A 13,081-nucleotide genomic window follows, 5' to 3' on the forward strand; every position below is an offset into this window, starting at 1 on the left:
GTCCGTGGCGGCCACCGAGGGGGCAGATCTCCTCGCGGAGCCCCTGCTACACACCCCCAGCTCCATGTGCAGGTGGCGGAGTCCCGCTTGGTGCGCCAGAGGTTGGTCCTGGCAGAGGTCACAAGAGTTGGAGACCTCCTGGACTATGACTGAGGAGACTGGCTGGATCCCCTGACGCTCGCTCAGTGCATGGGGCTTTCCAGACCTTGTACTCCCCGGCGCATACTTCAGGAGGTGAAGGCCGCTTTGCTGCCCGCTGCTCGGGTTTATCTCGACCGGGTCCTGCACGAGGGCATGCCCCGCCCACCTCCTACCCCAGGCCCGCCGGACCTTTTAATATAACCCCTGCCCCGTGGACCCAACCGAGCCCCTCACCCCTTCACTGTAAGCCAGCTGCACGAGATGCAGCTGGTCTGCTTTCAAATCGCACCAAGAAAACATCTATACATGCTCATGCTCTATACCCTTCATGCCCTCACCCTTGTGTCCCGCCCTGATGCAAAATGGCGGGACCTCCTGCCACCTTTGGAGGGTGAGGAGCCCCACTGGGCCAGCCTATATTCCACCTTAGTCCCAAAACCCGCCGGGGATGTCAGTTGGCGGCTCCTTCATGGAGCCGTGAGCATGGGCGTGTACTTGGCGTGGTTCACCTCAATCCCAGACACTTGCCCCTTTTGCGGCGTGAGGGAAACCCTGGCACATATATACCTGGAGTGTGCCAGGCTGCAGCCCCTATTCTGGCTCCTCACCAATATTTATTGCACTTTTCCCCTCACCTTCTTATCTATACGGGATCTCCTGGTCAACCTCCTGGCCTTAGCTAAAATGGCCATCTATAAAACTAGAGTGAGGAGATTAGCCAATGGAGTCTCCTGTGACTGTGGGGCCTATTTCCGATCCTTGGTCCATTCACGTATCCGGGCAGAATTCCTCTGGGCAGCATCCTCTGACTCCCTTGACGCCTTTGAGGAGCAGTGGGCGCTGTCCGGGGTTCTCTGCTCGGTGTCCCCGTCTGGTTCCCTTCGTTTGACCCTTTGACCACACTCCTGTCCCTGTTATTTCATTAGTTGTACCCCAAAATTAATTGGAATCTAGCTCCTGTGGATCCCCCTTCTAGGCTGGGGGGGATCCTTTAGCGGTGGACGGGCTTCGCCCGCCCACTTCCCAGATCCCAAAAGGACTACTTTTCTATAGCCATCTGGCCTTGCCCCGTCACTCAGAGATAAAAGGGTGAAAGTAGCAAGCACTCACTTCTTGCAGTGCTAGGTGAAGCGGTCAGCCATTAGTCTAGGAAAGTGTGAAAACTAAAGAGGAAACCTCTGAACAATCAGTAATTTTGAAATCTTTCTGAAACTGGGTACCAACTCTGGATATATTGGTCCCTTAGGTACATAAAAATAATTCATACTTTCACTAGTCAGCTTAGAAAAACCTGAGCTCTCAGTTTGCAACCTAGAGTGCAGTGAAGAGAAAAGTGCCAGCCATACAGAACCAGAGCCAATGCTCCACATTTCCCTCTACAGAGTGCAAGCTGCCCCACCATCCAGCCATGAAAAATCCATAATACTGCTCCCAGAGGCACCAACTTTCATCTTTTCCCAGGGGTCTCCAACCCTGCTCAGCCCCAAGGTCCCACCCCCACTCTGCCCCTTCCCCCAAGGTCACACCCTCGTTCTGCCTCTTCCCACCCCTGCTCCTCCCCTCCGAGCTTCCTGCCCACTGCCGAACACCTGATCGACAGTGGGCAGGAGGCAACGGGGGGGGGAGGGAGCACATGGGAAGAGCTAATCGGCAGGGCCCAATGAACAGCTGATCGGCAGGTGGCTGGTGTGTGCTCCAGCCCCAAAGCACCCACAAAGTCAGCACCTTTGGCTTCTCCATTAAACGTAATGCCCTTTGCAGCTGTGTATATCTAACACAGGCCCTGTGAAAAATGTATAGAGTACATAAATCCTGCAGTCAAACCAGCCTGTGCTGTGAGCCTGTCACCTATCAGAAGCCAAAAAGAATTGGGTCAGGTGAGCACTTAGATGGGAAATCTCCTAGGAACTAAGAATACTGCAGGAAGGGATACTCGTGATTCAGTAGGCAGCAGTCATCCCTCTGAATCAGTCATCACTGGACTAGCTCTCTCTATGTTAGGGAGCACTGTACTGCTGGAGGTGCCATATTTTAAATGAGATGTAACACTGAGATCCTGACCTCGTCTTGTCACTGAAGGTTAATAGCATATTTTATAAGAGTCAGGGGTATATTAACATATAGGCCAAGGCCTGGTACAGCAGTAAAATTGGGACAATATCCAGTGCTCAAGAGAGAGAAAAGGGCTATGCAGATGATTTCTTTTACATTTTTTCCAGTCATCTTTTGATTTCACTCAGCTGTGTCAGTGTTGCCCACTGGCTGCTCTTTGATGGTTCCGATAGTGTGTCCAATACATTCCTCTTTATACCTGAAGTTCTATCTAGTTGCTGAGCTCCAGTAACAAGCTCCATCAGCTCCAGTAACAGGCTACAGAGGATCGTCTGGAGGGCAAGATTTTTATTTCCTCAGTAGATGGAGGAAGATGGAAAGAGTAAGCATTTTTAAGCTCAGCAATCATTTTTAGGGCAAAAAGAAAGATTAGTCAATCACTGGATGTCTTGACTAGATTTCAACATGGCTAATCTGTCAACATAAAATTGTACCTGTAGTTTCGATTGATAGTTTACTTACTGTACTAAGCTATTGTGCAGTATTGCTGTGCTCTGTTAAACAGTTGTTAAATTTCACCCCAGATGCTTCATTGCAGTGGTGAATGAAGCAATTCCAGTATATATTTTCCACCTCAGTTTGTCAAGCACTTAAGTGCTTCTTTTCATCTTGAAATAGACTAAATAATAATATATGTTTATATAGCTAAAGGTCCTCTAATGAATGTGGTTCTTCACAAACACTAAAGCCCAGATTTTTAAAGATGTTTAGGTGTTGCTGTGCTTACCATCGCAATGCCCAATTGGTTGAGGCACCTAAATCTCATTTTCAAAAGGGATTTAGGCACTTGCCTGAAACAATTAGGTGTTGTGTTGCTGAATGCAGCAATACCTAAATACCTTTAAACATCTGGGCCTAAATAATTAAGCCTCACAACAGTCCAGAGAGTTAGAAATTATCCTCAGTTTTTACAGATGAGTAAACTGAGGCTGCCTACAGTCAGATAGCAAGTCAGCAGCAAAGAGTTCTGAAGTTCCCACTCTCAGTCTCAGACCATAGCAACTTGACAACATTGTCTCCCAAGGAGAAAATGACTGAAAACTATTCTTCCTGTCCTCTACAACAGTCTTCAAGCTCTCTTATGAACTAAACTTCTGTAGGTCTGAATAAAACCAACAGCTCTGTGAGGAGATTCTAATTTGTAGTCAGCCAATTGGTTTTTCATGTGCATCCACTCCAGGCTTGATCCAGTTTGCGTAATTGTCATCAAAGTTCCTACACTGATGTGATAATTCGGTACGTTTACTGTTGAATACAATACTGGGTCCCAAAATAAACTCTTCACTGAGCTGCTCCTCAACATCTTTATTGAGTAGCTCCTCAACAGGATGTGGCAGCAGAAAAGGTGCATTATATTCTGGCCAGTATCACACTCAAATATCTGCAGCTCTATAGTTTTTTGTGTCATGGACATCTTTCTCTGGCTCTTTTTCACCCACCTCATCCTTGCCATGACAAGTCACTGACAGCTCTGTTGTCATGTCTGCTGTGGGAATTTCCTTTTTCTGTGATTCATTCTCAGCAGTCACAATCAGGGACAGGCAGTCCCATGACCATCTTTACTGAAATCTTTCACCCAGGGAAAGGATCTCCTTTTTGGATTTTTCTTAGTATTTTCTATTTACTTCTTCTCTCCCAAAATCTTTATGAAAACTGTATTTTCCTGGGTCAAGGATTCTGCCATAACTTGGGTGCATACAATTGTAATTTTACTCTCCTGGCTTCTTATTTAATTTCCATATATTGTGCTACCTTTGATCCATTATCTTCCTCTCTCTCTTGGCTTTTGCAGGTTTGGTTTTGTTTGGGGTGAGAGTTGTTTTGGTTTTTTTCCTATTCTCCAGGGGTAGCTCAGGTTTTCCAGTGAAATATGCCACAAAATGTTTCTTTCCTGTTTCATACTTGTTTTGATTCAGAGTGAGGCCTGCTGTCATCACAATATTGCCTGCCTTGTCTCCCACACTGAGTACGAGGAAATTAAATCAGTATTCCTCACTCTTCTTTAAAAGTCCAGCTCAAAGCACAAAGCTGCTCAGAATGCCATATACATTTTGGTCATGCTGATTTATCAGCAAAGTTACAGCACTTGGGCGGCATTATGGGAACCATTAGCTCTATTTCAGAGTAGCAGCTGTGTTAGTCTGTATTCGCAAAAAGAAAAGGAGTACTTGTGGTACGTTAGAGACTAACAAATTTATTTGAGCATAAGCTTTCGTGAGCTACAGCATCCAATGAAGTGAGCTGTAGCTCACGAAAGCTTATGCTCAAATAAATTTATTAGCTCTATTGTCCTTGTTAATTTCCAGAGTCTTTATTATTTATTGATTTCTGCTGCTTTTGTCCCTTTAAGGCAGTATGCTCTCACTCTGTGCCCTTGTGAATATTGCCACTCCCTTTCTGTTTCAAGGGCTTCTTGTTGCAGCTTTTAATTGAGCATATTCTTTTGTGTTCTTGCCTGCTTTTTCTTTGTCTCCTCATGTCTAGGCTGAAGCTTTTCCTGCCCTTTCAACCCTTCTCTCTGTCTGTTAAGCCCCTGCCTCCTATGGGTGTGTCCAGTGCATCGAGGTGAGGAACTCAAACTCCCTCCTCTCACACAGAAGAGTTTCACTAACTCTTTTCTTGCTTCTGGAGATGGGGTCTGTCTTACCCCACATAGTGTGAGCAGAGAGAAACCCGGCCACAAGGGTGAAATCCTCACCCCACTGAAGTTAATGGGCATTTTGCTACTGACTTCAGTGGAGTCAGGATTTCACTTCATGTGCTTAAGCAGAGGCCTGCAGAGTGACCTCCTACATGAAGTTCCACAATTAATTAGGTGACAAGTCCCTCCTACAACCTTATCCTATCCTCTTTGCAGCCGGCGCCGCTCGGGATGGGTATCTCTAGGGACAACTGGCTCAAGCGTCGCAACACTGGGGGCAAAAGGAAGCCCTACCACAAGAAGAGGAAGTATGATTTGGGGCGACCACCTGCCAACACCAAGATTGGCCCACGCCGAATTCACACAGTAAGGGTTCGTGGTGGTAACAAGAAATATCCTGCTCTGTGCTTGGACGTTGGCAACTTCTCTTGGGGCTCTGAATGCTGCACCCGCAAGACCAGAATCATTGATGTGGTCTACAATGCTTCCAACAATTAGCTGGTGTGGACAAAGACCCTGGTGAAGAACTGCATTGTTCTCATTGACAGCACCCCATACCGACAGTGGTATGAAGCCCACTATGCCTTGCCCCTTGGACGCAAGAAGGGCGCTAAACTGACTCCTGAAGAGGAGGAAATCTTATTGGGGGAGATGGTTGGGAGATGTCCAGGTAATCTCCACGCCAGATTTTAGCATTGAGAGGGAAGAAGACGAAGTAAGAAAGGATACAGCCGTGGGTAGGAGAATGTATATAAGGAGCGAGGGCGGTGTGGATACTAGTCTAATAGGTTATACTGGCTGTAGAATGACTGTGCCTAATCAGATACAAAATGTGAGCGAGGCCAAACAGCAAAAATTAAGATGTTTGTACACCAACGCGAGGAGCCTAGGTAACAAAATGGAGGAACTAGAGCTACTGGTGCAGGAAGTGAAATCAGATATTATAGGGATAACAGAAACATGGTGGAATAGTAGTCATGACTGGACTACAGGTATTGAAGGGTATGTGCTCTTTAGGAAAGACAGAAACAAAGGTAAAGATGGTGGAGTAGCATTGTATATCAATGATGAGGTAGAATGTAAAGAAATAAGAAGCGATGGAATGGATAAGACAGAGTCCGTCTGGGCAAAAATTACATTGGGGAAGATAACTAGTAAAGCCTCTCCTATGATAGTGCTTGGGGTGTGCTATAGACCTCCGGGATCTAATTTGGATATGGATAGAGCCCTTTTTAATGTTTTTAATCAAGTAAATACTAATGGAAACTGCGTGATCATGGGAGACTTTAACTTCCCAGATATAGACTGGAGGACCAGTGCTAGTAATAATAATAGGGCTCAGATTTTCCTAGATGCGATAGCTGATGGATTCCTTCATCAAGTAGTTGCTGAACCGACTAGAGGGGATGCCATTTTAGATTTAATTTTGGTGAGTAGCGAGGACCTCATAGAAGAAATGGTTGTAGGGGACAATCTTGGCTCAAGTGATCATGAGCTAATTCAGTTCAAACTAAATGGAAGGATTAACAAAAATAAATCTGCAACTAGAGTTTTTGATTTCAAAAGGGCTGACTTTCAAAAATTAAAGAAATTAGTTAGGGAAGTGGATTGGACTGAAGAACTTATGGATCTAAAGGTAGAGGAGGCCTGGGATTACTTTAAATCAAAGCTGCAGAAGCTATCGGAAGCCTGTATCCCAAGAAAGGGGAAAAAATTCATAGGAAGGAGTTGTAGCCCAAGCTGGATGAGCAAGCATCTTAGAGAGGTGATTAAGAAGAAGCAGAAAGCATACAGGGAGTGGAAGATGGGAGAGATCAGCAAGGAAAGCTACCTAATTGAGGTCAGAACATGTAGGATAAAGTGAGACAGGCTAAAAGTTGAATAGAGTTGGACCTTGCAAAGGGAATTAAAACCAATAGTAAAAGGTTCTATAGCCATATAAATAAGAAGAAAACTAAGAAAGAAGAAGTGGGGCCGCTAAACACTGAGGGTGGAGTGGAGGTTAAAGATAATCTAGGCATGGCCCAATATCTAAACAAATACTTTGCCTCAGTCTTTAATAAGGCTAAAGAGGATCTTAGGGATAATGGTAGCATGACAAATGGGAATGAGGATATGGAGGTAGATATTACCCTATCTGAGGTAGAAGTGAAACTCAAACAGCTTAATGGGACTAAATTGGGGGGCGCAGATAATCTTCATCCAAGAATATTAAAGGAATTGGCACCTGAAATTGCAAGCCCATTAGCAAGAATTTTTAATGAATCTGTAAACTCAGGAGTAGTACTGAATGATTGGAGAATTGCTAATATAGTTCCTATTTTTAAGAAAGGAAAAAAAAGTGATCCGGGTAACTACAGGCCAGTTAGTTTGACATCTGTAGTATGCAAGGTCTTGGAAAAAATTTTGAAGGAGAAATTAGTTAAGGACATTGAAGTCAATGGTAAATGGGACAAAATACAACATGGTTTTACAAAAGGTAGATCATGCCAAACCAACCTAATCTCCTTTTTTGAAAAAGTAACAGATTTTTTAGATAAAGGAAATGCAGTGGATCTAATTTACCTAGATTTCAGTAAGGCATTTGATACCGTGCCACATGGGGAATTATTAATTAAATTGGAGAAGATGGAGATCAATATGAACATCAAAAGGTGGATAAGGAATTGGTTAAAGGGGAGACTGCAACGGGTCCTACTGAAAGGCGAAGTGTCAGATTGGAGGGAGGTTACCAGTGGAATTCCTCAGGGATCAGTTTTGGGACCAATCTTATTTAATCTTTTTATTACTGACTTTGGCACAAAAAGTGGGAGTGTGCTAATAAAGTTTGCAGATGATACAAAGCTGGGAGGTATTGCCAATTCAGAGAAGGATCGGGATATTATACAGGAGAATCTGGATGACCTTGTAAACTGGAGTAATAGTAATAGGATGAAATTTAATAGTGAGAAGTGTAAGGTTATGCATTTAGGGATTAATAACAAGAATTTTAGTTATAAGTTGGGGACGCATCAATTAGAAATAACAGAAGAGGAGAAGGACCTTGGAGTATTGGTTGATCATAGGATGACTATGAGCTGCCAATGTGATATAGCTGTGAAAAAAGCTAATGCAGTTTTGGGATGCATCAGGAGAGACATTTCCAGTAGGGATAAGGAGGTTTTAGTACTATTATACAAGTCACTGGTGAGACCTCACCTAGAATACTGTGTGCAGTTCTGGTCTCCCATGTTTAAAAAGGATGAATTCAAACTGGAGCAGGTTCAGAGAAGGGCTACTAGGATGATCCGAGGAATGGAAAACTTGTCTTATGAAAGGAGACTTAAGGAGTATGGCTTGTTTAGCCTAACTAAAAGAAGGTTGAGGGGAGATATGATTGCTCTCTATAAATATATCAGAGGGATAAATACAGGAGAGGGAGAGGAATTATTTCAGCTCAGCACCAATGTGGACACAAGAACAAATGGGTATAAACTGGCCACCAGGAAGTTTAGACTTGAAATTAGACGAAGGTTTCTAACCATCAGAGGAGTGAAGTTTTGGAATAGCCTTCCAAGGGAAGCAGTGGGGGCAAAAGATCTATCTGGTTTTAAGATTCTACTCAATAAGTTTATGGAGGAGATGGTATGATGGGATAATGGGATTTTGGTAAGTAATTGATCTTTAAATATTCAGGGTAAATAGGACTAATCCCCTGAGATGGGATATTAGATGGATGGGATCTGAGTTACCCAGGAAAGAATTTTCTGTAGAATCTGGCTGGTGAATCTTGCCCATATGCTCAGGGTTTAGCTGATAGCCATATTTGGGGTCGGGAAGGAATTTTCCTCCAGGGCAGACTGGAGAGGCCCTGGAGGTTTTTCGCCTTCCTCTGTAGCATGGGGCATGGGTGACTTGAGGGAGGCTTCTCTGCTCCTTGAAGTCTTTAAACCATGATTTAAGGACTTCAATAGCTCAGACATAGGTGAGGTTTTTTGTAGGAGTGGGTGGGTGAGATTCAGTGGCCTGCGCTGTGCAGGAGGTCGGACTAGATGATCAGAATGGTCCCTTCTGACCTTAGTATCTATGAATCTATGAATCTAGTCCACATTGGTATTGGTACTCTACAAGTTCAATGCAAACTCCCCCAAACTAACTAAAGGGTATGTATTTGAATAACAGTCCATGAAATAAGAGGCAGACAGATTTTGAATTTCCTATGCACAGGCGTTTGCTAGAGACAGACAGTCTAGTGCTGTGCGCACTGAAGAGAGAGCCAGGAATTCCTGGTTTCTGATCACAGCTCTAACTCATTCTGTGGCCTTGAGCAAGTAACGGAACCTCCCACTCTGTGAACTAGGGATGAGAACACTTATATATGTTTTGGGGGTGTCAGGGTTGCCAACTGTCTCAATTTCTTCATGTGTCACATGAGTTTGTCTGGGGCTTGAGCCAATGGCCATAATGCAGAAAGCTTCAGCCCCCTGTGAATTTCAGCTCTCTTGGGGGAAAACCCCTTTGATTGGTTGCATCCCTTAACTTGCCATACAGAAGAGGGCCAGAGAGGGCTGCTGCAGGAAGCAGGGAAAGCTCTCTCCTCCTTGCCTCAGTAGTGGGTGCCTCACAGGAGGAGAGGAGGGATGAGAAAGAGCCCGATAGCTCAAGGAGGCCCTGCTCCCTCCCCTTCACTCCCCTTCTGTGAGCAGCAGGATAGCTCCTCTGCTCCTCCTCCACATCCCTCTCTGCAACACCCAGCCCATGTCTACACTGCAGCAGCACGGCTGTGGTGGTGCATCTGTGCCACTGCAGTGCTGTGGCATAGACATTTCCTACATCAATGGAAGGGATTTTTCCATAGTTGTGTAATTCATTCACTGATTTAATTTCCTCATACTCTCTGAGGGCTGGTAGCTAGGTTGACAGATGAATTCTTCCATTGACCCAGCCATGTTTACGTCAGGGATTAGGTCAACCCAACTATGTCACACAGAATGCAAATTTTTTCACAGCCCTGAGCGATATAGCTAGGCCAATCTAATTGTTAAGTTTAAACCAGGCCCCAGCCTGGGAAGGGGTAGAGGGCAACCTGCTGCAGACCCCAGCCCAAGACTGAAAGATAAGGTTGAAGAATCACAGGAACTGTGGGAAGAGCAGAGATGAGGCTGGGTTGTGTGGGGCAGAACAGATATGGGGGCTGGGCAGATGTGGGGGCAGAATTGAGGGGAGAGCTGGAGGAACAGAACTGAGGGGTGATGGAGGACAAAACTAATTGCTGGGCAGATGTGGGGGTGAGAGCTCCTGCAATGGGAGCCAAAGCATCTTTACACATTTGGGCATGTTGGCAACACTAATTATCAAACACACATACACACGCAAAAACCAAAAGACCAAAACACAACATAATCTTTAAAAAAAACACAAATCATGATATTGGGGGCATTCTCAAGATTTTTGGGGGTCTGACTCATGATTTTTGAAACACTAGGGTTGGCAGTTCCAGAGTGTTGTGAGTATCAGTGAATGTTTGCAAAGCACCTTGAAGAATAAAAGTGCTGTATGTTGTAAACATTATTGACCCAAATTCAGTACTGGTGTAGGCAAGAGCAGCTCAGCTTCTTCAAGTGCCCAGTGAATATTCCCATTTGTGAGATCAAGGCAGGAGCCACGTTAGCCATTTTACTGACCAAGGCAGAAAATGTTTTCTGTGCACCCCTCTGCCCCACTCAAAAAAAAAAAAGCCAGCCAGTGAGCTGGGAGAGAAAAAAATGGACGGCTAACCACAGGTGAAGCAAAAACGGCTTGCAAATCAGAGTAGAGGGGCACTGCTCACCAACCCTAGAACGAGCCTTAGATCAAGGCATCTGCACCTGAACCATGAGCATCCAGAATATTCCAGTATTGGTTAGGGCCACTCTCCCCGTCCTGTCCTGTCCACCCCTCAGTTCCTTTCCAGCTGACAAAGGTTCAGCAAACTCAGATTGCACACAGTGTCCTTGACGTGTTTCTCATAGTTTCCTTTCTTTTCTCTCTTTCTCTGCCATTTTGAGACAAATTTGGTTTTTGGTTAGCCTGTCAGGTAGCCAGGTTTTTCTTTTAAAAGATGAGAGGAGATGCCCATCCAGCATGGGCTCTGTCTGGACCACCAGCCACAGGAGGGGAGCTTCACACATCCCTGCTGAGAGAGGAGGTTCCTCAGGCCTAGTCGATGAAGCTGGCACTAAATAAGTCCAATGTCAGCTTTGAAGATTGCCCCTCGGGAGCCTTGTAGGACGAGAAGGGGAGGGAGAGGACAAGTGGACCCAATCGATACTGCTTTCTAGAAGGCTCTGGCATAATGTGAATATACACCTGCTCATTTCAGAGAACACTAGTTATAGGTAAGTAACATTCATTTGTCTTCAATGGAGTTACATCTGCTTATACCCAATGGATGAAATGTGGCCCATTGTGTTGCACTATTGGACAGGATGATGTCTGTCCTCTCCACAGATAGCATCACTGCCTCTTCCAATAGGTGCATTTTGAAAATTGGAATAAATAATGTACAATACATGGCCTCTAAGGGATGGTTGATACTGAAGTTTGGATAACAAGATTCTGTTATTTTATTCCTGTGTATTTTTCTAAATGACAAAAAATGCAATAACCTACAGAGAGAAATATGCTTAGAGTCGAAGGATTTGTGTCAACACATGGAACCAGAGACTGAACGCTAGGTGGCTGAGGTCATTCCATCTTGTAAACCAAATGTGTTTGTATACACATAGCATATGAACAAGTGAAAATCCCAGAGTCACATTAACATTATATTTCATCTGTGGACGTTGAAATAACAAAAAGGGCAGAGTCAAAAAGCTCTGCTCAACAGACAAGCTTTAAATGTATGTTAAGGGCTGATGTGACACTGAAATAATAACACAGAGAATATGGAAAGTAAGACTAAAAGCAATATTTATATTACCATTCATTTCTGATTTTTAAGTGGATTTTAAAGGTTGTCTTACCAAAGGCTGATTGGATTAGGAGAGTAGATTCTATTGCTTCCCCAAAGCTAGTTGATGCAAGGGTCCCAAAATGAATAAAATCTTTTACCATATTAAATTCTCAACAGAGTCTAAAGTCATTTCTCACAGAAAAAAAGATGTTTACTACTTAAAGTTAATAAAGAACCATCAGAGTTTATACACTTTAAATTAAAGTTCCACAAATCCCATAAAAGAAAATTCCTCTAACCAGATTTGTCCCTCAAATCATTGGGATGCTCATAACCTCCTCTCCCATGTGTCTTGTCCATCTCACCTTCCTAGGAGGTCAGAACAAATAACTTTAGCATTTGGATTAATTTTGGCAAATACACATTTTCAGCTAGAACCGTGTTATTCATCTTGACAAAAAACTCTCCTAAGAAGCCTGGATAAGAGCTGACCTGCAACACCCAATATGGAGGAGGGTTTTTAAAAGGCAAGGCAGAGGCAAACCAAATTTTAAATTTTTAGAACTTTATAAGGAAAAACTCAAAAAGTGTACCAAGGGCATAAATAATATAGAACATTACCAAGTACTTACCTCTTGTAACAATAAACTATAGGTTACCAATACATTAACCATTGAGAGCTTGTACATCTTAGTCTTTAAGGTGCCACCGGACTCCTTGTTGCTTCCCTACACTGTGCAGCTAATACTAAATGTGTTGGTATTAACAAGAACAAAAGAGAATACTCAGCAATATACTGACACTTGAGATAAGAATCAACTTTTCCTCTCCTTGGCTGTAAGTCCAGCTTCACTATTGCTGACCTGTTCTCTGCTTCTCTTTGTCTTGAAGTGCTCTTTAGTGTCAATGTTCCTGTGACTCTATCTCTTTTTACTGAGTTTATCCACAAGCAGGGTTTCTACACCTAGTGGGCCCTTACTTGTCCATTAGGCACCTTTGAACTGTATTCCTTCAATAGATTTTCAAATAGTCATTCTCTCTGTTCATGTACTTTAGGTCCTTTGTGGGTTGGCTTCTCATTTACTGTTTTTAGGATCTGTTTTCATCTAACACAGCTTTTTGATCAATTCCCCTTTTCACCAGTTATATTTCCTTTCCGTTTTTAACCTTGATACTCTTTCTTCGGTACATTTGTGGCTTTTATTTCCCTCTACTTCCCTTCTCTAATAGTGTCTGGTCACATACCCAGCTCTATTTTTTTCTGCTTCTCATGA

General features: G+C 43.8%; 1 protein-coding gene across 1 annotated transcript in view; it reads left to right on the top strand.

The window, feature by feature from the left end:
* Window positions 1-5,081: 5,081 nt before the first annotated feature.
* LOC119850692 (40S ribosomal protein S8-like) overlaps window positions 5,082-13,081 on the top strand; it is a 33,621-nt gene continuing 25,621 nt past the window's right edge. Inside the window, 1 exon segment of the mRNA XM_043507136.1 lies at window positions 5,082-5,558. Within this exon segment, the coding sequence (XP_043363071.1) occupies window positions 5,126-5,558 (433 nt within the window). The 5' untranslated portion in view covers window positions 5,082-5,125.

Source organism: Dermochelys coriacea, chromosome 2 (assembly GCF_009764565.3).
Source record: "Dermochelys coriacea isolate rDerCor1 chromosome 2, rDerCor1.pri.v4, whole genome shotgun sequence".
Taxonomy (NCBI): Eukaryota; Metazoa; Chordata; order Testudines; family Dermochelyidae; genus Dermochelys; species Dermochelys coriacea.